Here is a 21773-nt window from a genome sequence, read left to right as displayed (position 1 = left end):
GAGACAATGAAAAGACAACTTATTGACACAAGATTAGGCCGTTAAGTTAAGTCATCATTCTGAGAAATTCACGATAATCAATTACACCGTCGCCGTCAACATCAAACACTCCGATCATAGCCATGCACTCTTCTATGGATTTAACGTATCCAAGCCGCCCAAACATCTTTTGCAGCCCTGCCGGTCCGATGAATCCACATCCCTTTTCACCTTCAAACATCTCAAAAGCCCTTTTCAGATCCTCTTTCTCTTCCTCCTCCCCACCCTTCACCAGCCGTTCGAAGTCTCCGAGCTCCAGTAACAAGTCACCATCCCAGTCGAACTCTCTTATCAGGCTTCGAGCATCGTCCCGTGTCATGTACTCACCGACCGATGCAAAGTAGGATTGGAGCTCGTCGCCTGAGATTTTGCCATCTCCATCGGCATCGAGGTGGCGGAAGGCAGCTTCGGCGAGCGGGGGCGCAGGCGTGAGGAGGAGTAGTGGTGGAGGAGGAGGGTTAGACCGGGTGGGCTTATGTTTGAAGCGAAGGCGAGGGAAGTTGAGGTTGAAATTGGTGTTGGAAAACCATTTGAAGGGAGTGGAAACGGGTGAAAGGGCCATGTGGTACTTGATGGTGAGGAATAAGTATGAATGAGATGATATAAATATATGTAGAAATTGGATGTGACAAAAGTGTAAAAGTCTTTTGGGAGAGTTATGAAGAAATTGCATCGAAATTTCCTTAGAAATTATCATGTCGATTCAAGCAGTTATTGCAAATTTTCTAGATCAAGGAAAATGCTTGAGCACTCATGGGCTGACCTATAATGGACTAACTATTGGGCCATGACTGCTGATGGATCCTGGGCCCAATGCATTATGGCAGCGAGTCCGGACGTCTTCTGCTTGTCTATCCATAGTCCATCATTCAAAAGCCCACTATTCTAAGTCTTCTCCCATTGCTTGCCCGGCCAAGATCACCGTTAGCAGATATTGTCCGCTTTGATCTATTGTATTGTATATCGCTGTAGGAATCTCACAGTCCACCTCGTTGGGGCCCTCACGGTTAAGTTTTCACACCCATGCTTCTAATCAATCTCCCATTAATGTGGGGATCTCATAATCCACCCACCTTGGGCCCCTATTGCTCGTGCGGGGATCTCACAATCCACCTCTTTGAGGTCCTAGCTCTCAATGTCTAGCTCTGATACCATTTATAAAAGCCTAAACAGTTTTCGGTGTCTAGCTACCCTTATAAGGAATTGCTTATATTTCCTTCTCCAATCAATATGGGGATCTCACAATCCACATTCTTAGAGCTCTAGCTATCAGTGTCTGGCTCTGATAGTATTTGTAATAGTCCAAGCATCCGGTGTCTAGCTACCCTTATAAGGAATGCTTCTATTTCCCTCTTCTAGGGATGTTACAATCCACCTCCTTGGGGCTTGAGCTCTTTATGTCTAGCTTTATACCATTTGTAACAACCCAATCTGTGCCCGATGTTTGACTACCCTTATAAGAAATACTTATATTCCCCTTTCCAATCAACGTGGGGAGCTTACAATCCACATCGCTCGATGTCTAGCTTTACTACTATTTGTAACAACCTAAGCAGCACTGGATGTCTGGCTACTCTTATAAAGAATACTTCTATTCTCCTCCCCAATCTATGTGGGGACTTCACAACCCGCCCTCTTGGGACCTAGCGCCTGATGTCGGGCTCTTATACTATTTGTAACAGTCCAAGTCCACCACTAGTAGGTATTGTCTGTTTTTGCTCGTTACGTATCGTTGTCAATCTCATGGTTCTAAAACCTCTATTAGAGAGGTTTCCACATCGAAATGTTTCGTTCCCATCTCCAACCAATTTAGGATCTCACACATTATCTTCCATTTGATTAGCCAAGAGAAGATTTCTCCCTCAAGAATCGTTAACAAGAACTATTAAAATAAATAAATAAATAATAAATAACAATGTCCGTTTATCCTTTCAAGTGGGGTAGAGTTTATGTGACATTTGCATTAATGGTTGTGGAAAAACAAAAGATCACCTACGACTTAGTATCTATCATTCATATTTCTACCTCTAATTTAAATAAACATAGAGACCCAGCCCCACCCCACCCCACATATCCATCAGATTTTTTTAAATATAAGATTATGAATTTATTACTTCCCCTTTACTTTATACAAAAATCAAAATTTGAATACACTTGAATCAATCTCTCTATGTACAAAAAAAAAAAAAAAAAAATGAAACAATCAATTTCTGGAGCTTAAGAATCAATCGAAAATGGGGTCTGTAACAAATCATATGGAGCCCAAAGGGCGTCCACAGGGCAGGGCCGGTTCGCGTCCAATCGATCCCACGGTTTACCTTTCCCACTCCAGTGCAACAAACTTACTGGACCAGGGTGCAGATTCCTGCAGACCCCTCTGATATTATCGCCGCCCAGCCCGTGCTGGTTCCACCGGTGCTCCACTGGAGTAATCCTCCCGCTGAACACCAACAAAAACGGCGGCAACGACCCCAATTCGTAGATTCTCATCCTCTTTTGCAATTCCATCCAATCCTCGATCTTCGCCGTGTAATCGCCGGCCCGCCACCGGTCCAGATCGATCACCATAACCCCCGTGTTGAAGTAACACGCTTTCCGGTTCGCAAACGTCAAAGACAGAGACGGGTTGGACCAAAACGATGGCGTGAAATAGGTGGTGAAATTGGCGTTGCAGTACTCCGGCGCGGCAAGGACCGAGTCCCCGCTGAGTGGGTGGGCGGCGAGTTTGGCAATGTCGTCGACTAGGATTAGATCCGAGTCAAGGTACACGACCCGGCCGACGCACGTGGGAAGGAGGCTGCCCAAGTAGCTACGTGCGTAGTTCAACGGACAGTCCAACGCGGATCGGATTGACGTGGAGATCAATCGCGATGCCGCCTCCTCGTCGAAAGGGTAGAGTTGGAATTTCAGGTAAGGGAATGAGCGGGAGACGACGGCGCGTAGAGACGACACGTTGGCGGATGCGGAATAGACGAAGTGGAAAATTACGTTTTGGGGACAAGAGCTGTGTTGGAGGACGGAAAGAACGGCGGCCATGGAGCCACGTATATAGGCGGTATCCAACGTCATCGCGACATGGACGGCGCGATCGAAGCAGAGATGTTGTTCGTTCGCGTCGGGGTCCTGGAGGTCGTCGGCAATGGAGGGGCAATCTGGGGAATTGTAAAATTGGGGGGCTTCTCTGAAATTCGCGGCATTGGCGGCCGCGGAGACGGCGAGGAGGAGGAGGGCGACGACAAGCGCGGAGGGCATGGCGGTCCGGCGAAGGGGAAGTCAGGGAATTTAGTAATGGGAAATGGGATTTAAATGAAAGTATATAAGGAGTGAAGAGAGAGACTGAAGGCGGAAATCCGTAGCTGTACAAACTTCAGACCGGAGTTTGACGTTTCAACGCGCTTTTTTTTCCTTTTTAATTGTTAAAAAATAATTTGCATGGGGAATATTTGCCTAATTTAGTCAAAGTCAACAATGTAAAGCTGAGAGATTTTTCACCCTTTTATTATATATATATATATATATATTTTTTTTTTTTATACTTCACATTCTATGATCCAAAGGAGGGCTGATATTCGACTAGTTTTATCTATTTACAATCAATTTTAATTGAATTTTTTATTTCAATATTTTTAAATTTTTAGAATGTTCTTTCGTGAGTTGAAAAATATTTTTTCGAGAAAATAATTTTCTTGAAAAAGTACATACAAAAAAAGTAGTAACGAACCTGTTAACATTTGACTACCTTATTTAAATTAATTTCTAGAAAATTAAAATTAATATTTTGAAATATATTGTAAATTCATGAATGATAATAATGATGAAGATTGATTCTTGACTTAGTTGGTCATGTAATTTATTGCTATCTTGAATTTAAGTTTATCGAAGTTAGCTAGGTAGTTGCATGAAAATTTTAAAATAATAATTGAAGAGACATGCATAAATAAGTTTATTGAATATAAAAAATAAAATGAATGTGTGAAGGAAGTTTCAGTGGGCATAGACAAGGCAGCTTGGTTAGTAGACCACAACAGCGGGTAGACCTTGACTTTGTATGTCCGTACATTTGTCGCCTTGTTCTAATTTCTAAAATTTTCCAACATTCAAACCTTTGGAATAATTTTCTTTGCTTTTCCTTTTTCATGAATTTTATTATTATTATTATTTTGTTTTTAGTTGCTATTGTTACTGTTTGTGCCTAATTCTAACTGTTTTCTCATTGTATTTATATGGCAGTCTTAATCTTCAAACTCTTTAATTCTTAAAAATAATATTATATAAAAAATAAATATAAGTTTCAATATAAAAAAGAGTATAGAAATTTACGCGCTCATTTTCGTTTTCTTTTTCAAATTTGGAAGACAATGTATATCATAATTACCTGAGTATTATGATAAGCCTCCTCTGTGGTTTGGATAGCAAATTCTTCTGAGCTCATTGTAGTTGTCGATGTCGAAGTTATGAGACGCCATGAGTTTCGTCTGCTTGGCTTTAAAACGACGTCGGAAGACGCCTTCGAAAGTGGGCTCTGTGGATGTTGAGAGGAAGAAGCCATAGCCGAGGGTAAAGTAAAGGGATGTCGCGAAGAAGCAAATGGGCTCCATTACGTCCCAGCTTAGCTCCCAGAATGTGAGCCTCATGAAGCCCAATGTCTGGCCCATTACAAGGCCCAATCCGCAAAATAACTCGGCCTGAACTTGGGCCTTGGCCTTTTTGTCAATCGCTGCCTTCTGCTTCTCCATTTCGGATAGTTGTTTGAATCTTGGGTCGTCTGGCGTTGCTATAGATCGAGATATCATCGTTTCCATTGATTTTGCCACCTGCAAACATTTCGAATTTCATTTAAATCAAACAATTTTCACTGAAAAGGTCACCATTTTGTCCCAAATTTTAAACTTCTTCAAACATTTTCCCCTACTCTGCATATTCGTATAGTACTGTTCATCATCATCGTCCTCTTAAATCGGTATTTCCGTAAGGGATGGATTGGGCCAGTTTTCTTTTTAGTTTGTAAATTTTCACCTCGCAACATCTAATCGGAATTTTAATTATACCTGATCGGGGCGGAGGAATACAATGTTCCCAAGGACGATGACGCTGCCGGATTTATCCAACAACTTGGCGAATTCAGCACCATCATCCTTGTTTCCACAATCATCAATACAAATCCGAGTGAACTCAGAGTACGAAATCGAACTCCTCGGGATATCTCTAAGTTTCGCCTTAAGCTTCTCGACCTGTGACAGCCTTATGATTTTCCTGGCATCGTCAATCGAGATTCCACATCCAGAAACAGAGCATTCATTTTCTAACGAAGCCGGAGGTATAAGGCCGTCGAGCCGAATTCGATCTCCAGTAATGTTGCTACCTCCGATCTTCTCTCGAAGCTTATTGCCAACCGACGTAGACAACAACTCCGAGATCGGAGGCGTGGAAGGCGAATGATAGATGGCTCTCCTATGAAGCAACCGCCGGAAAACGGCCTTGACGGCGGAATCCATCGGAGGAGAAAGATAATCGCGGCGGAGGCTGAAACAGAGAGATGGTGAAAACGGATTAGTTCTGTAAGCATCAAGAAAGCGCTTGCAAAGAGGTCTCCGGAACGCCATTGATGGAGAAGAGAGGAAGAGGAAGAGGAAAGAAATTGGGGGAGGGGAAATTGTAACGTAAAATTAGGGCACAGAGTTGGAATGACGAGAGGAAGAGAGAAGAGGAAGGGGTTATATAGGTATAACCATCCAAAGGAAGAGGAAGTGAACGGCAGTGAGTAGCGTGGGTCCCGCCTTGTTATTTGTCCTCAGCTGACGTCAGCACCGAATCAACCTCAAGAGAATCTAAATTAATTATATCAAGATTTTACCAAAAATAAGTTAGTCCAGCAAATGTTAAATTTAAAACCTCAAAATTACCAATTTACCCTCCCGTTTCCATCTTTCTTTTTCAAAAAACCTGAGGGTGTCGTCTATGCACCGAAGCAACCCATGCTGTTTTTTTTTTTTGTTTTGGTTTGGGAATTTGCTATAATAAACTATGGCTACCCTGAAAGGGGATGTTAAGTTGTTAACCATATAGATTCTCTCATCAAAAGTTTTCACTTTTCACAAATAAATATTCATTTCATGATACGAACAAGAGAATTGAAATAGAGACGAGAACAGAGAGAATGAAGGTCATGCCCCATCTCGTGAACATCTCTAGAAGAGAGGTGTCAAAAGCACGAGGGCATAGTACCTAGTGAGCGATGGGTGAAAGAAGGGGTGGGCTAGTGATGTAGCACACAACAAGACATCCTCCCAAAGTTTTGTTATTACTTGCCCCTCACGACTCACGCGACCCTCCCTTAATTTCTCCCCCTTCATGCTTTTTGACCCTTCTTAAACTATTAGCGCACGCCCACGACACGACACATGGAATCAATATTCCTTTAACGTTAAATCTTCTCCTCAAACTCTACTTGGGCTTTGTCTGCATTTTAAATGGGCCCAACCTCTTCCTTCCATAAATATCCAAACTAAAGCAGGCTCGGCCCAAATCTCACATGGGCCCACATTGAACTGTAGTTAGTATTGGGCTAGAAAATCAGGCCCATGACGAAAAGGTGTTGATCCCACAAATCTTCAAAAGCACCGAAATTTTCCACTCACCCAGATTTAGGCGGGAATACGATTTAAAATTCAAAAAATGCCACAAGGATATTTTTCAACCCAACCGTCAAAATTTGTAGCCGTTAATAATTTAATTGAATATATATTTAAATTTATTGTGGAGACTGTGAGTGTGACTAAATAGTGAGAGGTCTGGACTATAGCAGATTGAATTGAATGAAGAGAGATGAGAGTTTGGTATCTGAAAATAGACAGCAAAACGTGAGAGGGCCCCGCTTTGATTCTTAAAGATCTCTTCTTTCTTTCCATACTTTATTTCACGCATTCAATTACACCTTCATAGCTGGCCCCCTCTTCCCCTCTCTATTTCTTTTCCTCTCCTCCATCAATTCATTTTCTCCATTTTCATAATATTCTATATGGATTAGAGTTGAACGGATCAATCATTACAAGAGTAGAAACTTATTTCTAGTAGACACGTTTTAAAATCATAAGACTGACGGTGATATATAATATGCTAAAGCGAACCATATCTACTAACAGTAGTCTCGAGCGGTTACAAATGATATCAGAGTCAAACACCGGGCGATTCCGTCCCAATGATGGTAGATTGTAAGATCCCACATCAGTTAGAGAGAGAAACGAGCCTGCCATAGGAGGGTGGATTGTGAGATTTTACATCACCCACATCAATTAGAGAGGGGAACGAGCCCCCACCAAAGGAGGGATTATGACCTACATTGGTAAGAGAGGGGAACAATCTCCTTAGAAGAGTGTAGATACCTTCGGAGAATGAATCATTCTTTGTAAGAGTATAAAAACCTCTCCCAGTAGACTCAACGGAATTTTAAGATCATAAATCTGAGAGAGAGCAAACAATATCTACTCATAATAACTTTTTTGAATATGAATCTATAATCTTTATCAAAAGTTACAAAAACACAACAGATGAACATAATCATGTGGGTTTTACAGCATTTGTAAAGATTAATATGCAACATAACAGAAGCCAAGAATAAAGACTGCGGTTAGACATTGATTCATTGGTATAATCGAGATGTCAAGAAACAAAGATAAAGCATTAAAAGAATATACACATTCATTTCAAGATACCCGGTCTCCCAAGTCAGCATTCAATCCATCGAGGCTTAGGAAAATGAAGTCTGCAAGGACTTCTTAGTTTTCGTAGGTCTGTTTGCCAGTCATACATACATTATATAATTACTATATTCATCTACCATAATTACACTAACAAAAGGGTAACGATACCTCGATAACAAGCCAAGATACTTATATTACAGAGAACCATTAATGCAGCGGGGAAGTGGGAATTTCGGGTACTGCTGTTTCTTGAGTTAGAAATGGTGGAATAAGCTTGGTGTTACAGCCTTTACTCATCATTTGCAGATGGTTTTGAGTCTCTTTGCAGCGTGGACAAACCCGACAATCACCTGTAACTCGTCGATTTGCTGCACAAGCATTGTGAACAAACGAACATGTTATGGGACGTACTACGCAACAATTAACGGTTAGACCAAGAAAATTAAGTACCTGTGACATGAAATGCCTTTGAACAACATCCACCAGCTGCTCTTTTGATGGGTTAGGAAAAGCATCCACCTAGAACACATGGAATTCTCTCAATCATGGTGGTAGAAACATGCAGCTTAACCAAACCATCACACACTTATACCAAAGTAGCGGTAACTTACAAGATTGAAGTGTCGCCAATATCTCCATAGGGCAGACATCTCAAGTTTACCAAGGTCAACTTTCTGTACAGGTAACATCATTAATCAAAACCCAACTTAAATTACAAGCGTAGTATCATTTCATTCAAAAAATGATCAGTTTCTTAAGTACCATGGACCCACGAGGGGTGGAAATAGATCCTTTGGACTGTGATTCATAAGAGAAGGATCGGCCGATGGTTTTGTGTGACGATCCCGATGATTTGTGCGTCCGATGTCTTGGTCTATGGGACTTTAGAGTGTCATCAGATGCTGGGAAATCAGAATACCAAAAGCATTATGAAAAAAGTAAAGCATGGGGAGGGGCCAGAAGAGAAGGAATCAAAGACACAACAAGGTTTCAAATAAAGTAAAAGGTGAATGAGCAAAGAATCCTAAGTACCAACCTCAAACCACTATTCCTAGAACGCATATCATTCCACAACAACTACAGAGGACCAATGAAACAATTACCCAAAACAAGCAAGCGTTTTAATTATGAATACCCTAATCAGAATCAAACAAAAGTGGAGACAATAAGCTTTTTTTGGGGCCTTTTTACTATGTTTAATTGATGCCAGCTTACAATATTCACTAATCTAATCCATTTGAAGAATCGACAATCAATTGTTGTGTATTCAATCAGTGAACAAGAATAGGAAAGATTCTGAAGTTACCCATATCGGATCCATTCCAGTGTACGTTTTCAAATTCGAAATCATCATCGTCCTCGTTGCCAGTCGGAGCTCCGATTACACTGAGGGCATTTCTCTGTAGCTTAACTTCAATGCCGTTCGTGAGAACCTGAGGATTTTTTAATTTCGAAATTAAACGCTAAATCTAGAATGTACCCAAAATCTAGTGACCTGCAGATTTCAAAAGAACAATCCCACTGTTCTAACATCAATGCGACAGCTGGATAAACATGGAAACAAACTTCAAAATTCTTAGGAAGAATATCTGAAGGAAACAGAACAATAATCTGGGGAGATTCGTGAAATTATGAAATCGAAATTCAATAAAAAAAAATCCAATATTGCAATAAATGGATTTTACATTGTTAATGAAAACCCCATCTCCAATCACCAGATCCATAGGTCAAATTGAACATGCAATTCATAGCTCAAAGCCCAAAATCAAAGCATAAAACCGATTCTCTTTCCATAGTAGATTCAAAACTCGTAAATGGATGTAATAAACAGAGTGAACATACAATAATAGCTGGAAACCACAACGACAAAATTGATTAAAAAACCCCGATTAAACAAAATTGTGAATTGGGGAAAACAGCATTGACACTCGAAATTGATTCAATCCAGACTCATTGTGCCCTAGTCTCACTTACACAAACAGGTCAATTAAACAAAGTGACATACCAGCCAATGCCATCCGCCCAAACCAACAGCCTTTTTAACAACGCCTTGAAGTCCGACGAGCACCGATTTGGTGCGGTTGTTACCAGTGACGACAACTTTCGTATGACGAGGGAGAACAGAAAGCTCCTCTTCACTACTATCGCCACTGGTCTGCAACTGCGAGAAGCCGCCATTGACGGAGCTCTCCACTGCTTCAAGCATTCCCGAATCCTTCGGCAATCAATTCGAGAAAACAGGGGAAAATTCAATAGAAACAGAGCTTGGAAATTAGACGATGCAGAAAGATCAAGGAGTTTCGAGCATGTTTTCGGGAATTTCAGCAGCAAAAGACAGCGAAATCGCAGAGAAATTTGGGAATTTTCGTCGACAACAAACACATAGCAGAGTAAGAGAGAGATAGAGTAGAGAGAGAATGTGTGCTTTATTGGAGAGAGAGAAATGAGAGTGACTTGAATTGTTCATTGGTGTGTATTGCTACGAATCCCAACGTCTTTAAAGCAACTAATTACAAGCCGCCACGTGTAATCAGATCACTCTCTCCAATTCTTTCCCAAAAATCATCTTTACTATTATTCTCCTTCTTCCTCCCGCCTTTCAAATAAATATCTCCCAACCCCTAGAAATTACATTAATTACAATAAATCAATCACTAATAATTAATTAATTAATTTAATAATATATTTATATAACGAAAAAGAAAAAGAAATTTCTCTCGTGATTTTTCTTGCTTTGTATGAAAGAGGAAAATGTATGGTAATTACGTTTGTTGTAAAAAAACTCGACAGGAGGACAGAAAACCGCTAGCGGTTTTGTTTTTTTAATACCAGAAATGTGGCAGGCAAGGTGACAGGATGGTGAAATGACGAGAATACCCCTGAACGATATTTCAATGTCTGTGGACATGGACACAGAGGCAAAGAGAATCGGAAGTTGATTTTATATTTATTTTTTTAGGGTTTGTTAATTATTATATTGTTATTTTATTAAGAAATAAAATTAGGGGAATGGGACATGAGTCAACCCAAATGAGTGCCTCAAATTACGTTGGAACCCACAGTGACAGCGTTTTGTACTGTCCTTACCACACCCTGTCCTTTCAATCACTGTTTCTTCTTACCCTTTTCTTTTTCCTTCAAATTCAATGTTTTGGAATTAATTTATTACTATATAAAGTTCAACTTTAAAATTTTAATTTGTCTGAATTCAATCTTCAAATTAATATTTACTATTAGTTTAAACAAATCATTAGAACAAATTTTTAACTTTATAAAAAATATAGTTACTGAATTTAAATAATGAAAAAGTGTTATTTTATACTTTATTTAAAAAGTCATGTACCAAAATAGAATATATCTAAAATAGTTAGACCCAAATGCTATTTTATTTATTTATTTTTTTTCTTTCTTTAGGTATACGTATGGGTGGAAGGAGGGTGGCGTGTCGTATTGAAATTGTGAGTCACGGGATTACGTTAAATTGGTTGGCGAGCATACGTGGAAGAGGACAGGAGGATTTAGTCCGTTGGATCATTTCCCGCCAGGATAAGGAATGATGAGCCGTTGATTGGTGAGACGACGGTGGATTGGATGGGAAAATGATAATCATAGCTTTTATCTAGAGAAAAAAAAAAATAATAATAAATAAATACATAAATAAACAAAACTGTACCCTGTAACGCATAAAGCCGACGAAAGCTGTAGAGCTTGTGTCGTCCTCCTGTCATCCACTTCCCTCACATCGCATTCCGAATTGTCAATTTCAACACCTTTTTTCTTTTCTTCCAAATTTTCAACATTTCATCTTTAATCCTTATATACGCATAAACTAAATATGTGACTAAAAGGAGCATAATTCAACCTACATAATATATAAATATACATACATACATATATATATTTCTACTTCTTTATTGAAGTTGAGGAAGAATTGTCGACATTTTTAGTCAAATTTAACATTCAATATTATTAATGAGCTTTATTAAAAAAAAAAATATTAATACACAAGGAACCTTTTAAGCAATAGCAAGAAATTGAAAAAACACTTAAATATCATGAATTTAGCCTAATTTTTTTATTGCTTTATTGGTTAATTTTTATGAATTATTTGTTGGGTTTCAAGCAGGAGGAATTGCGACGGCTACGAAATCATTGGGCCTTCCCGGGAACTTGGGCCCACATTTCTATTGGGCTAAATTTTGCAAGGAGACTTAAGGCCTAATGAGTCCGAATATTCGAATTCGACCCTGGAATTCTGCGACTCGTAACCTTAAATCTTACGGAAACTACTAACGTTATAAATGTTGGAGTAAGAGAAACATACCATTGTTCTTATGCTCTGCCACCGAAGCGTGTTCTGAAGGTTGAAAAATAGTTACAGGAAGCCAACATGTTTTTGTCGTCTGTAAATACAAATTACAATTAAGAATTCTAAACAAAGGAGAATTTAAACTACTCAGCATCAGATCATCAGAACCATTTTATCACACTGATTTCTAAGATTAGTTAGAGATAACCTTTTTTTTTTTTCTATGAACATGTCAAGATCTAGTCTCCAAAGCTCCGGTGAGCAACTCCGATCGCTGACCTTCTACTCTTAATTTCATACCATCGCACTCTTGATATCTGAAGCAATTGACTAAGTGATCGTTAACAATTCCGGTAACCTGCATGAAGGAATAAACCACAGTTGGCCCAACACAACGAAAGCCTCTTCTTAGCAAATCCTTGCTCATGAACTCTGCTTTCGGCGTCTTTACCGGTACTTGACGGGCATATCGAAATCTGTTTGTTATAGGCTTCTTGTTGACAAAGCTCCAACAATAGTTGCTGAAGGTACCAAATTCCTGTTGAATCTGTGGAGAAGTCAAAAGGCAATGGAAACGTAGAGATTCAGCTTTCAACCGCTTGAAAGGGATGGAAGTTGAGACAACCAAACGCCTGTTCTTGTGGGTTGGCTTTGGCTTAACAAAAAATAGGAAGTGCTAAAGCTTAACCAAAACTCAATACCTTGAGTACTTGATTAGCGTTCTCCACGATTGCACGAAGCTTTGGTTCAGATAGGAGCTGGATGCCATTTTCTTTTAGTGTCGTAAACTCATTCTGTGTGAACTTAGCGATGGTAGATGGGTCAAAATCATTAAAAACTTTCCTGCAAAGAAGAGAGAAATGGAAGACAATTTAGAACAATGTTCTTTTAGGGACTGATTTGTATTCAAGTTTTGGGAAAAAATGAAGAGACCTAAATATATCTCTCTTGCAAAGAATCAAGGGCCAAGTAAGCTCTGCTAAGGCTTGTGATAATACAAGTAACTCAAACAGCTTCCTGTCGTCATGAACTGGGACTCCCCATTCTTCGTCATGGAAAGCGATGTAAAGTGGGTCTACAACAAGAAACCATCACAATACATTACAGGATAACCAGAGATTCATAATCCATGTGAATGTAACTGATTTTTAAAAATAGTTAAATTCACATATAATAATGAATTGTAATGTTCAAATAACATAGTAAGTAAAATCCTTCATGCAACAATAAAATATGAAGAGGTTAAATATTTGATTGCATTACAATACAATAATCAAAATATTTCAATGCAAGTAGAAAATGAGTATTGAACTAAGATAAACTCTATTATTATGTCGAATTGAAATTGTGCGATTGTCTTCTGTCCATCTCATATCCATTGTTTCCTCGATTCAAATAAGCAATAGTCAATAATAAGCAGAGTTTGAGCTTGCTTACCAGAATAAGGCGTTATCCAACCACAGCGTTTCCCCGGAACCGAGAGACTAGGCGTCGTTGAGGTTACGTTTGGATCACCTCCGGCAGCAACAGCCTTCACAGGCTTCACATCGCAGGGCTTCACTTTCGGATTCAACAATTTGGTCGAATAGCTGCTTAATAAAGAATCGGATGAGCAGGAGCTCCCGATGGAGCTATTGTCTCGAATAACCGATTCAGGAATCGCCGGAAGCGCCTTGTTCTGCTTCTCTGAGTTCTTCAAAGTCTCCTGTTTACATTTCGGCTTCTCAGGCGCCCTATCTCTGTTCCCGCCGGGTCCAAGAATTTCTCGGGACTCCAAAACAGGTTTAGCGTGCGAATGGAGCTTCGTAGCCACAGACATTGCTCGTGAAAGATATCCGTCAACGAAAATCCCTTCCAGAATCGAATTCTGTGTGGAACAAAACAAAGAAAGCTCGGCAACGAACGTCGAATTTTCCAGAGACAACACAACTGTACGATTTGAAGGCGAGACAAGACGAAAATGAAGAGATTATTGATACTGCAAATGCAAAAGAGCTTTAGAGAAAGCCTTACGGTTTGGGAGTGAAGAGCAGAAAGGCGTCGTGGCGAGAGAGAGAGCAGTGACTCCGTGGGCAGAGAACGACGAAGAAACGGGTCGATAGCTGAGAGGATGTTTAAGCGGAGGAAGGATTGTTTGGATTTGTACGGGAAACCTACAACAGCCGGTGACAATGCACGCGTGGCTATGGAACTTTACCTGTTTATCTTCAAGTAGGAGGACTCCATGGCTATGCCATTTTTTCTTCCGTACTCATTAAATTTGTTGAAAGTGTAGGAATTACCTTGTGTGTAAATTTTTTGTTAATATTTTAAATAAAAGGGCTAAAATAGTCATACTTAAACTCTTTTGAAATTACCCATCAAAATTCTTCCAAATAGAAATCAAAATGGGTATTTAAACCTATAATTTACCATGCATTCCTCCCTCTTAAAATATTTAAGTTTTTAATTTTATTCTAATAAATTCTTAAACTTTTAAGACATAAAAAAAAGGATGGATTCATTATAAATTTAAATTTTAAAAATGTAAAAGGTGACTTGCAAACATGTAGAAGGGTATAAATGGAATTGGGGGGGGGGTGTATTTGAGGAAGAAGTAGAAACACAGGGGCGGGAAGGGGGATGGCTTAGGCAAAGCGTCACAGTCGGTTGGTGATGTGGGTAAAAGGACTTTCTTACCCTTCATAAAAAGAATCCAAAGAACTCCCTCACCCCTTACCAGACAAACACAAAAAGAACTGCCCTTTTGGGAAGAAAACACAATAAAATAAATAAATAGATAGATAAATAAATAAAAGGCACAAAAAGAACAACAATAGTGGGTAACCAACGGCTACCTCACCCGCCTCCACTCAAAATCATCTACGAACTTTTTTTTTTATTTAATGGGCTTCCTTTGTGGGCTTTCAGCCCATTTCATCCCTTATTCATGGGCTCCAACCCCCAGGCCCATCTATTCATGGCCCAAATTCAGAAACGTGAATTAGTTTTTGTTTCACGGGAAATTGGAAGGCCTATTTTGGAACAAACCACTAAAAGTAGCCACACGTGAGATCAACGTGCCACACCAATCCACCATATTTCCAATTTTGCCCCTGCATATTGATTCACGCTCACCTTTACCCTCTTTATTTCTCTAATTAATTAGTGAGGGTGTGACTTCCCCTCTAACGTCCAAACCCACTACAAGCAGATATTGTTTGCTTTGGCCCATTACTTATTACCGTCAGCCTTTCGATTTTAAGACATCTACTAGGGAGACATTTTCACATCCAAGGAATGTTTTGTTCCACTCTCTAACCAATGTGAGATTTCACAATCCATCTTTTTTGGGAGCCAGCGTCTTCGCTGGCTAACTCCTCGGTGTCTGGCTTTGATACCATTTGTAACATGTATTTTAAAATTGTAAAACTGACAACGAAACGTAACGAGCTAAAACGACAAATATCTCAAAACAATCTTCAAACGATTGTGATCATAAAATAATAAAAAAAACATTATTTCAAGAAAAAAAATATTTAAATTATTTTTCTTTATTAAAGGACATTTGGATTTTGTACGTAAACAAATGCAAATGACACTTTAAAAAGCATAGAGACATCTCTTTGTGTGCACCTCATTGTCTTCCATTCTGCGAAAATCACAGTTCCCATAATGCCGCGATTATATATCATTGTCCACTCAGCGTATTGAAATGAGTCCAAGCCTCCTACATGAATCCATAGAACAACATTGAGCTATTAAACACACATGAAAGGCACACCCAATCAATACCTCAAATCGTTAACGCATTCTATTCTCTACCTAACGGTTAAAAGTTCGAAACTCCACCCGAACATATTGTAGAACTCAAAAAGAAAATCAGAAATCCCGACTCTTTAAAACGCTCAAATCATCAGCTTCTGTCAAAAGACAAGCTAGTAGAACTGTTTGACCATATCATAGAATTCATGTTTGGTTGTAACTTTTGAATACCTGTAGTATTTCAAAAACTTTTGCTGCAATATACTTTTGATCTGATGAAGCACCCTTCTGTTGTAGCTTATCAGGGTGAAGGTACAGCAAAGCCTTCTGATAAGATCTCTTGACTGCATGTCCATCGATTATATCAACCAGAGGAACAGCCTTCCATCCGCTCTTAGGCCAAAGAACCTTGCACACAACAAAGAACAGTTTATAGAAATTGAAGAAACGTCGAGCGTCGACCTCAAGAACGAACAACAAACAGAGTTAATAAGATGACAGTCTCACATATTGCAAAGTTGACAGCAGCGAACGTATATTCCCTTCCTTCCCGTTCGACCAATGTCGTATTTTAGTATCGATAGCCTGCATCGTGACAAGTTCTTATCAGCTTACTTCCCCACCTGCTGCAATAAACATAATACATGTACTTAATGTGAGATGCATTACTTGTAATCCTTCACGACCATTGTCTGTTACTCTGGAATCATCATAGTCTTGTGGTAATTCTTTTACCTGTCATAAACCAACCAAATCAGCTCGTTAGATTGTTGGCCATTAATTGGTACAAAGCATTCATACTTGATGCATAAGTTTATATATAACTGATGCAATTTGCTAGCAGATATTGTTCACTTTAACCCATTATGTATCGCCACCAGCCTTACGGTTTTAAAACGCGTCTACTAGGGAGAGGTTTCCACACCTTTATAAGGAATGCTACATTCCCCTCTCCAACTGATGTGGGATCTCACAATACTAGATAAAATTGATTTAAAGAGTAAACTGAAAATTCATTTTTGCAAGGATGAACATACCGAGAAATGCTCTTGGAAGGGCTCCTCCACGTCCGGAGTCGTAGACTTTGCGACACCGGGAACATGAACTGACATCAAGAAGTAATGTATTATGCAATGGATCATCGAGTCTTTGTTAGAAACTATGAAGTACACAGCACACAGATGCATGACTAACCAGTGTTTGGTGCTGGACTTCTGTAGCTAGCAGCTTTTTTAGCAGAGTGATCATCCACTGATTGCTTGGAAACATCATCTCCCTACAAAGATTGAAAACTGAGGTCCATCAAAAATATTTTTGACTTGCAAATTCTTATCTTCAATGGTGCAAAAGAGAGTACCTTGATGGAAGCATCTGTATTCTTATTCAGCTTGGGTTTCTCATCCTTCCTTATTTTATTGACAGTTGCTTCTGTTTGAGCTTTTGAAGCACTTTCCTGTTTCCTTGTAGAGCTATCATTTGCTAAATCGACTACGTCTCGGGGTTTCGACGCAGGTTCTTGGTCGAAAATCTTAACGAACTCCGAAATTTTCCCCCCAGCTTTCTTTCTGCCAATGTTATGCCCAGATTCCATGTCTGCACTTAGGAAACTAGGTGTCTTCATTTTTGAATTTCTCAGTGAAGTTTGTCTGCTCAAGTTTTCTGAAGGAGCGGCTGAAATTGTTTCCTCAAAACTTCCACCAGCCTTTCTTTGATCAACACCAGCTATGTCAGGCAGTAAACCCGTCCCCTTTTCGTCATCGACGTTTGTAGTTTCGTGAAAGACGAGAGGAAAATCGATGTGCTGTATAGTTGATGTTGGGGAATGCATCTCATTTTTAGTCTTCACTACCCTATCGGTCGAGCTCGAGCTTCTTCGGATCATAGTCTTTGGTCTTGATCTCGATCCGTTCCCTCCTCTCAGTGGCATCATCAGAGGCACCCCTTTGCTTGCCCATTTGTAAATGGAGAAATGGAACTGAAATTGACCACTACCATTAGAATCCTCTAAACTATCTACTCCTTTCGTTGATCTGTTTCCACTCATAGCATTACTATCAGACTTTCTAAAGGATGATGCTTCCTCACTGCCACGTTCTTGGAATTCAGAAGACAAAAGACCAGAACGATGGCTTGATGTGCTTGAAGAAAATCTGGAAAGAGTGAACCTAGGAGAATTTGTATGGCTTCCATTCAAGCCACCGTCCTTGTTTCTTGATGGGTTCGATCCAAACGCTGGTAAATCACTCCCTTTGGCCAATCTTGAGGGTAGGCTGCCACAAATCAAAGAGCCATACATTAACGCTTAGAAAATTAGCCATCAATATAATCTTGGAATGAAACCCATTTATGAAATCAAGAAACGGAAGAAGAAGAACCTTAATTGTGCAGGGAGGGAAGAACTGCCGAAGGGCTCTACCGGCGGCGGAAGAGGTCTAGCAGGACTTAGAATCCCCGAACCAGGAATCGAAGAGAATAGGTCACGCTCATGACGGCGAGGAGAAGAACTCACCGATTCATCGGCTTGGAAGATATCGTCGTAAAAATCATTGCTCGGAAATCGCCGCCCGTGGACACCTTCTTCCCCGAACACCGGTTTCTCATTCAAACCAGACCAGCGACTACTCCGGCCCGACGGTGCTTCATCATCGCGGCGTTTCAATACGAAGGAATCCACCGTCTCGGAGAAGCTGTACCGTGTTTCATGAACGGACGACCGCCTCCTCGGAGGGCCACCGAACACGCCGTGAAAATCAACATCGTCCGATTCCATTTTCTTCCCTTTAACCGAGCCCCATCTAACAGATTCCTAGCTTCAGCAGCTTCAATTTCAAATAACAAATGGCGGGAACGGCGAACCCGCGAGTTTTTTCCACGGGTTAACTCAGTTTCTCTCGAAACAGTAGCAGAGGAAGTTGAAGGGAAATGGAACAACGATTTAGCGGAGGAGCTTAGTGAAAACGAAAAGACAGAAGAAGACGGAAGTGGGGCTGCGGAAAGAGCCATCTGGGATTCAGAACCACACAAGCTGTTGGAGAAGATTTGATTTTGTGGATAAGAGAAAAACTCAAAAACCAAACGAAGAAAGGTCATTAGGCTGCGCACAGCATCTGCAGCAGCCAAACAATATTCTCTTGGTGACCATTAACCAGAAATTCTTGTGATGTTCATTGATCCGAAAGTCCCTACAGACACAGTCAAAAGTTAGGAAAGACAAGCAGCTGTCATCACAGTTGAGATTGTCATCACATTACATGAGCAGCAGCCTTTTAAAAACACATGAAATAACAAGAATGTCGACCCATATGTAATGACATTTTCCTATTGCAGAAGAAAAGTCTCTCAATTTGAGCTTTATCGTTACAGATGACAAATGTTCTTTCCATAAATACATCGACAAAAAACTCGGAAAAGGAAATAACAGAGAATGTTTTGTAGTCATGGGATGATGATCAGATGACTCCTCCTTGTAGCAGCTGCTGCATTGTATCAAGCAATGGTGGTAAAGCTTGTTGGAAGAGCATTTCATCATTCAGAACCATCTGGAAAATGATCCAGAGCATTTTGCTTACCGTCGACGTAGAATTCGACGACTGCTTTCATTCTAGCATACTTGTCAGGATGATAATTTATATGAACAATAACGGGTTTCAGCTGTCTCAGATTCAGGTTCTTTCGAACAGTCTTGAAAAGTACCTTGCTGTTCATAAAGAGATACATGTCCATGGTTCTCTTGGAGGCATGAAGACCATCACGACCGGGACGAGACGGATAAAAGAGTTCCTCGTTGAAAACGGCTTGGTCCCATGCCTTTTCTTGAGAAAGCCGAGCAGCAACACGGTCCAAAAGCTCCAATGAAGGGAGTGTAGGCCTAATGAAGAAGAAACCAGAGTTGTAAACCCATATTCTCATAGTGTGCGCATATCTAGCCCAACCCATGGCAGGTTCATCAAATACATCGTTATATCCATAAGCTGTTATATTGTTGTGACCATCACTCATCGACTCCACGTCCGAATCGCGGTAAAGATGATCGAAAGGGTTCTGCAAGTAGACGATATCAACGTCTGAGAGTAGAACACTGTATCCCAGTTGCAAGAACTCCCTAAGAACGTGAAACTTCAATGCAGAGACTTGATGGTTGCCTCCTTGCTTTCCCACCGAGTCGATGCTCGTGTCTGGATCTCTCTTGTAGACAGGAACATCATGGGATATGCAGAACTCTTCGGTTTGGTCGTCCAGAGCCACGACCAAATAATTGTGTATACCGACATTTTGGATGCTGGTAAACCAAATCTCCAACATAGATTTAACATTAGAATTTGCAAGCGTCACAATCAGCTCCTTCTGAATAGCAACTTTCTCCAGGAGCTTTGCCAGTCGAGGATTCACGGATTCATCAGGGATTACAGTGGGATTTGTTCTAAGACCTTTGACACTATCAAATGGACCAGCCTTGTGATTTTCGCCAAGCGCCAAATATTGCTTCTGAGCATGATCTTTTAATTGTTCCACAATCTTCAGCTCCCTCGTAAGATCCTTGATACGCTTCTCCAACACGGAGTTCTTCCCTAATATTGAAACCACGTCGGCTTTAAGGTTCTTGAACCGGTCCGAAGATTCGCACGGGGAAGAAGACTGAACCTGTAAAAGAAGAAAAAGTTGGGAAGTACAAAAAGTTTCCTTCATGATCCCTAAAAGACTAAAGATTCCATCAAATATTCAATGCAGTCAATCTTTCAACTGCTAAGCAAGTTTAAGATAATAAACCAAATGGTGCCTCCAACAAACTTCCAAAGCCACTTCAAATTGGGTTAGGACTCCACACACACTCAAGGCTCAATCAACTCGAAATTGAAACAAAACTGAGTTTAAATTTATTTTTACCCAACACTTATCTCGGTGAGTGAATTTTAAAATTACCTTTTAATGTCACCATATTGAAACGTTTACATGACCAAGAACAAAATATTCATCGTCTTCACATTTTGAGCCGTCCCGTATTTTGAAACTTTTAAACAAATGACAGACTTCAAGGGTATTTTTTATAATTCATAATATCTTCCAAAAAGTAAAGACTCGAGAGAAATACACAAACCCAGCCATGACAACACACATAACTAAAAAGTAAACTCCGCCACCAGACCAACTGATCCAACCACAAGAATGCGCATACTACCCAGAAATCTTAATTTCACTAAACTAGATTAGAAGTTTGAAGGTTAAAATTAAATCACTCGCCCCAATGTAAAAAAAAAAATGAATTATAATTCTTCTCTTATTGATATGAAGTTTCGGATTCACGTCGCAATCAGAAACAATAAATGAGGATTTAAATCGGTATAAAATTCAGAATCGCACAGAAGCCGGAACTAGGGCAACAAGCATCGAACCTGTAACTCCGATTTCCCGAGTCGACGGTTTTGGAGGGGTAGATCAGAGCGGAGAAGTCCATGGGGATAGAAGAAAGCAAAAAGACAGCCAAGAAGAACTCCGATTGCGATGGCGATGACGACTCGAGACACGCGAGCTGAATGAGCTTTATCTTTACGACCGGCCATAGAGAAATCAGGCGTAGTACGGCGTGAGTGAAGCAGCAGAGTAGAGAGTTGAATGGATTGCTGTGGATTTTTATAGAAATGGAAGGGAGAGCTACGAATCCATATATATATATAGAAATGGGGTTGTTTCCGTTTACCGTGTGGCGCCGGAGATTTTGGTCATTGGAATTGGGATGAGAGAGGGAGAGGAGGCGCAGGAAGGGAGAGGAAATGGGAAAGAGATGGGCGTAGAGGAGGGAAAGAAGAAGATCCAATGTTGATGATGTTCATCATTTTGCAGTTGCTTTCCTTTCGTCGTTGGTTTAGTTGCTTTGCCTAACTTCGCCCTCCACGGCTCCACCTAATTTTGAATACTAAAAAGTCAATATTCCTCCCAAGCTAATTTACTCTAAATGGGTAATTTATCATCTAAACGACTAATTT

General features: G+C 40.2%; 6 protein-coding genes and 1 pseudogene across 8 annotated transcripts; all 7 read right to left on the bottom strand.

Annotated features, from left to right (window-relative positions):
* Window positions 1-2: 2 nt before the first annotated feature.
* Window positions 3-616, bottom strand: CML41 (calmodulin-like 41). Its single transcript, XM_023679651.2, has one exon. It carries the CDS (start codon window positions 599-601, stop codon window positions 47-49), a length of 555 nt encoding a protein of 184 aa, XP_023535419.2. The 5' UTR covers window positions 602-616; the 3' UTR covers window positions 3-46.
* A 1519-nt stretch (window positions 617-2135) lies between these two features.
* LOC111796858 (putative galacturonosyltransferase-like 1 pseudogene) lies at window positions 2136-3291 on the bottom strand (annotated as a pseudogene).
* A 995-nt stretch (window positions 3292-4286) lies between these two features.
* Window positions 4287-5736, bottom strand: LOC111796859 (calcium uniporter protein 5, mitochondrial). Its single transcript, XM_023679646.2, has 2 exons — window positions 5088-5736; window positions 4287-4853 (listed from the first exon to the last, which is right to left on the bottom strand). The coding sequence occupies exons 1-2, from the start codon at window positions 5640-5642 to the stop codon at window positions 4422-4424; spliced, it is 987 nt and encodes a 328-aa protein (XP_023535414.1). The 5' UTR covers window positions 5643-5736; the 3' UTR covers window positions 4287-4421.
* Window positions 5737-7712: 1976 nt separating this feature from the next.
* LOC111796860 (uncharacterized) lies at window positions 7713-10204 on the bottom strand. Its single transcript, XM_023679648.2, has 6 exons — window positions 9745-10204; window positions 9046-9172; window positions 8502-8641; window positions 8351-8413; window positions 8190-8258; window positions 7713-8107 (listed from the first exon to the last, which is right to left on the bottom strand). The coding sequence occupies exons 1-6, from the start codon at window positions 9943-9945 to the stop codon at window positions 8036-8038; spliced, it is 672 nt and encodes a 223-aa protein (XP_023535416.1). The 5' UTR covers window positions 9946-10204; the 3' UTR covers window positions 7713-8035.
* Window positions 10205-12049: 1845 nt separating this feature from the next.
* Window positions 12050-14346, bottom strand: LOC111796735 (uncharacterized). 3 transcript variants are annotated; one of them, XM_087124995.1, is made up of 5 exons: window positions 13486-14346; window positions 12982-13123; window positions 12750-12891; window positions 12257-12595; window positions 12050-12142 (listed from the first exon to the last, which is right to left on the bottom strand). In XM_087124995.1, exons 1-4 carry the CDS (start codon window positions 13865-13867, stop codon window positions 12281-12283), a joined length of 981 nt encoding a protein of 326 aa, XP_086981121.1. In that variant the 5' UTR covers window positions 13868-14346; the 3' UTR covers window positions 12050-12142; window positions 12257-12280. The 3 variants fall into 3 exon arrangements, with proteins under 3 accessions (XP_086981121.1, XP_023535246.1, XP_086981122.1); XM_023679478.2 differs by having other exon boundaries at window positions 12050-12595; window positions 13486-13977; window positions 14062-14344; XM_087124996.1 differs by having other exon boundaries at window positions 12050-12595; window positions 13486-13915; window positions 14062-14344.
* Window positions 14347-15495: 1149 nt separating this feature from the next.
* On the bottom strand, window positions 15496-18952 carry LOC111797224 (J domain-containing protein required for chloroplast accumulation response 1). The gene is made up of 8 exons (XM_023680173.2): window positions 18168-18952; window positions 17150-18062; window positions 16987-17068; window positions 16830-16897; window positions 16462-16527; window positions 16300-16377; window positions 16024-16200; window positions 15496-15757 (listed from the first exon to the last, which is right to left on the bottom strand). The coding sequence occupies exons 1-8, from the start codon at window positions 18560-18562 to the stop codon at window positions 15719-15721; spliced, it is 1818 nt and encodes a 605-aa protein (XP_023535941.1). The 5' UTR covers window positions 18563-18952; the 3' UTR covers window positions 15496-15718.
* Window positions 18953-19093: 141 nt separating this feature from the next.
* On the bottom strand, window positions 19094-21697 carry LOC111797225 (arabinosyltransferase RRA3). Its single transcript, XM_023680174.2, has 2 exons — window positions 21183-21697; window positions 19094-20433 (listed from the first exon to the last, which is right to left on the bottom strand). Exons 1-2 carry the CDS (start codon window positions 21348-21350, stop codon window positions 19318-19320), a joined length of 1284 nt encoding a protein of 427 aa, XP_023535942.1. The 5' UTR covers window positions 21351-21697; the 3' UTR covers window positions 19094-19317.
* Window positions 21698-21773: the final 76 nt, after the last annotated feature.

Source organism: Cucurbita pepo, chromosome 6 (assembly GCF_057944985.1).
Source record: "Cucurbita pepo subsp. pepo isolate OVF chromosome 6, ASM5794498v1, whole genome shotgun sequence".
NCBI classification, from domain to species: domain Eukaryota; kingdom Viridiplantae; phylum Streptophyta; class Magnoliopsida; order Cucurbitales; family Cucurbitaceae; genus Cucurbita; species Cucurbita pepo.
This window is presented reverse-complemented; position numbering and strand designations above follow the sequence as displayed.

What these genes read in the sequence shown, in the direction of transcription:
- CML41 (XM_023679651.2), bottom strand. Translation starts at nt 601, where the DNA reads ATGGCCCTTTCACCCGTTTCCACTCCCTTCAAATGGTTTTCCAACACC.
- LOC111796859 (XM_023679646.2), bottom strand. Translation starts at nt 5,642, where the DNA reads ATGGCGTTCCGGAGACCTCTTTGCAAGCGCTTTCTTGATGCTTACAGA. An exon ending in TATTCCTCCGCCCCGATCAG is followed by an intron (nt 4,854 to 5,087) that starts GTATAATTAAAA and finishes AAATGTTTGCAG; the next exon opens with GTGGCAAAATCAATGGAAAC.
- LOC111796860 (XM_023679648.2), bottom strand. Translation starts at nt 9,945, where the DNA reads ATGCTTGAAGCAGTGGAGAGCTCCGTCAATGGCGGCTTCTCGCAGTTG. An exon ending in TGGGCGGATGGCATTGGCTG is followed by an intron (nt 9,173 to 9,744) that starts GTATGTCACTTT and finishes AAAAATCCTCAG; the next exon opens with GTTCTCACGAACGGCATTGA. An exon ending in CCACCCCTCGTGGGTCCATG is followed by an intron (nt 8,414 to 8,501) that starts GTACTTAAGAAA and finishes TTACCTGTACAG; the next exon opens with AAAGTTGACCTTGGTAAACT.
- LOC111796735 (XM_087124995.1), bottom strand. Translation starts at nt 13,867, where the DNA reads ATGTCTGTGGCTACGAAGCTCCATTCGCACGCTAAACCTGTTTTGGAG. An exon ending in TGCAAGAGAGATATATTTAG is followed by an intron (nt 12,892 to 12,981) that starts GTCTCTTCATTT and finishes TCTTCTTTGCAG; the next exon opens with GAAAGTTTTTAATGATTTTG. An exon ending in ACGCTAATCAAGTACTCAAG is followed by an intron (nt 12,596 to 12,749) that starts GTATTGAGTTTT and finishes ACTTCTCCACAG; the next exon opens with ATTCAACAGGAATTTGGTAC.
- LOC111797224 (XM_023680173.2), bottom strand. Translation starts at nt 18,562, where the DNA reads ATGGAATCGGACGATGTTGATTTTCACGGCGTGTTCGGTGGCCCTCCG. An exon ending in ATGGTCGTGAAGGATTACAA is followed by an intron (nt 16,378 to 16,461) that starts GTAATGCATCTC and finishes GTCACGATGCAG; the next exon opens with GCTATCGATACTAAAATACG. An exon ending in TGCTGTCAACTTTGCAATAT is followed by an intron (nt 16,201 to 16,299) that starts GTGAGACTGTCA and finishes GTTGTGTGCAAG; the next exon opens with GTTCTTTGGCCTAAGAGCGG.
- LOC111797225 (XM_023680174.2), bottom strand. Translation starts at nt 21,350, where the DNA reads ATGGCCGGTCGTAAAGATAAAGCTCATTCAGCTCGCGTGTCTCGAGTC. An exon ending in TCGGGAAATCGGAGTTACAG is followed by an intron (nt 20,434 to 21,182) that starts GTTCGATGCTTG and finishes CTTCTTTTACAG; the next exon opens with GTTCAGTCTTCTTCCCCGTG.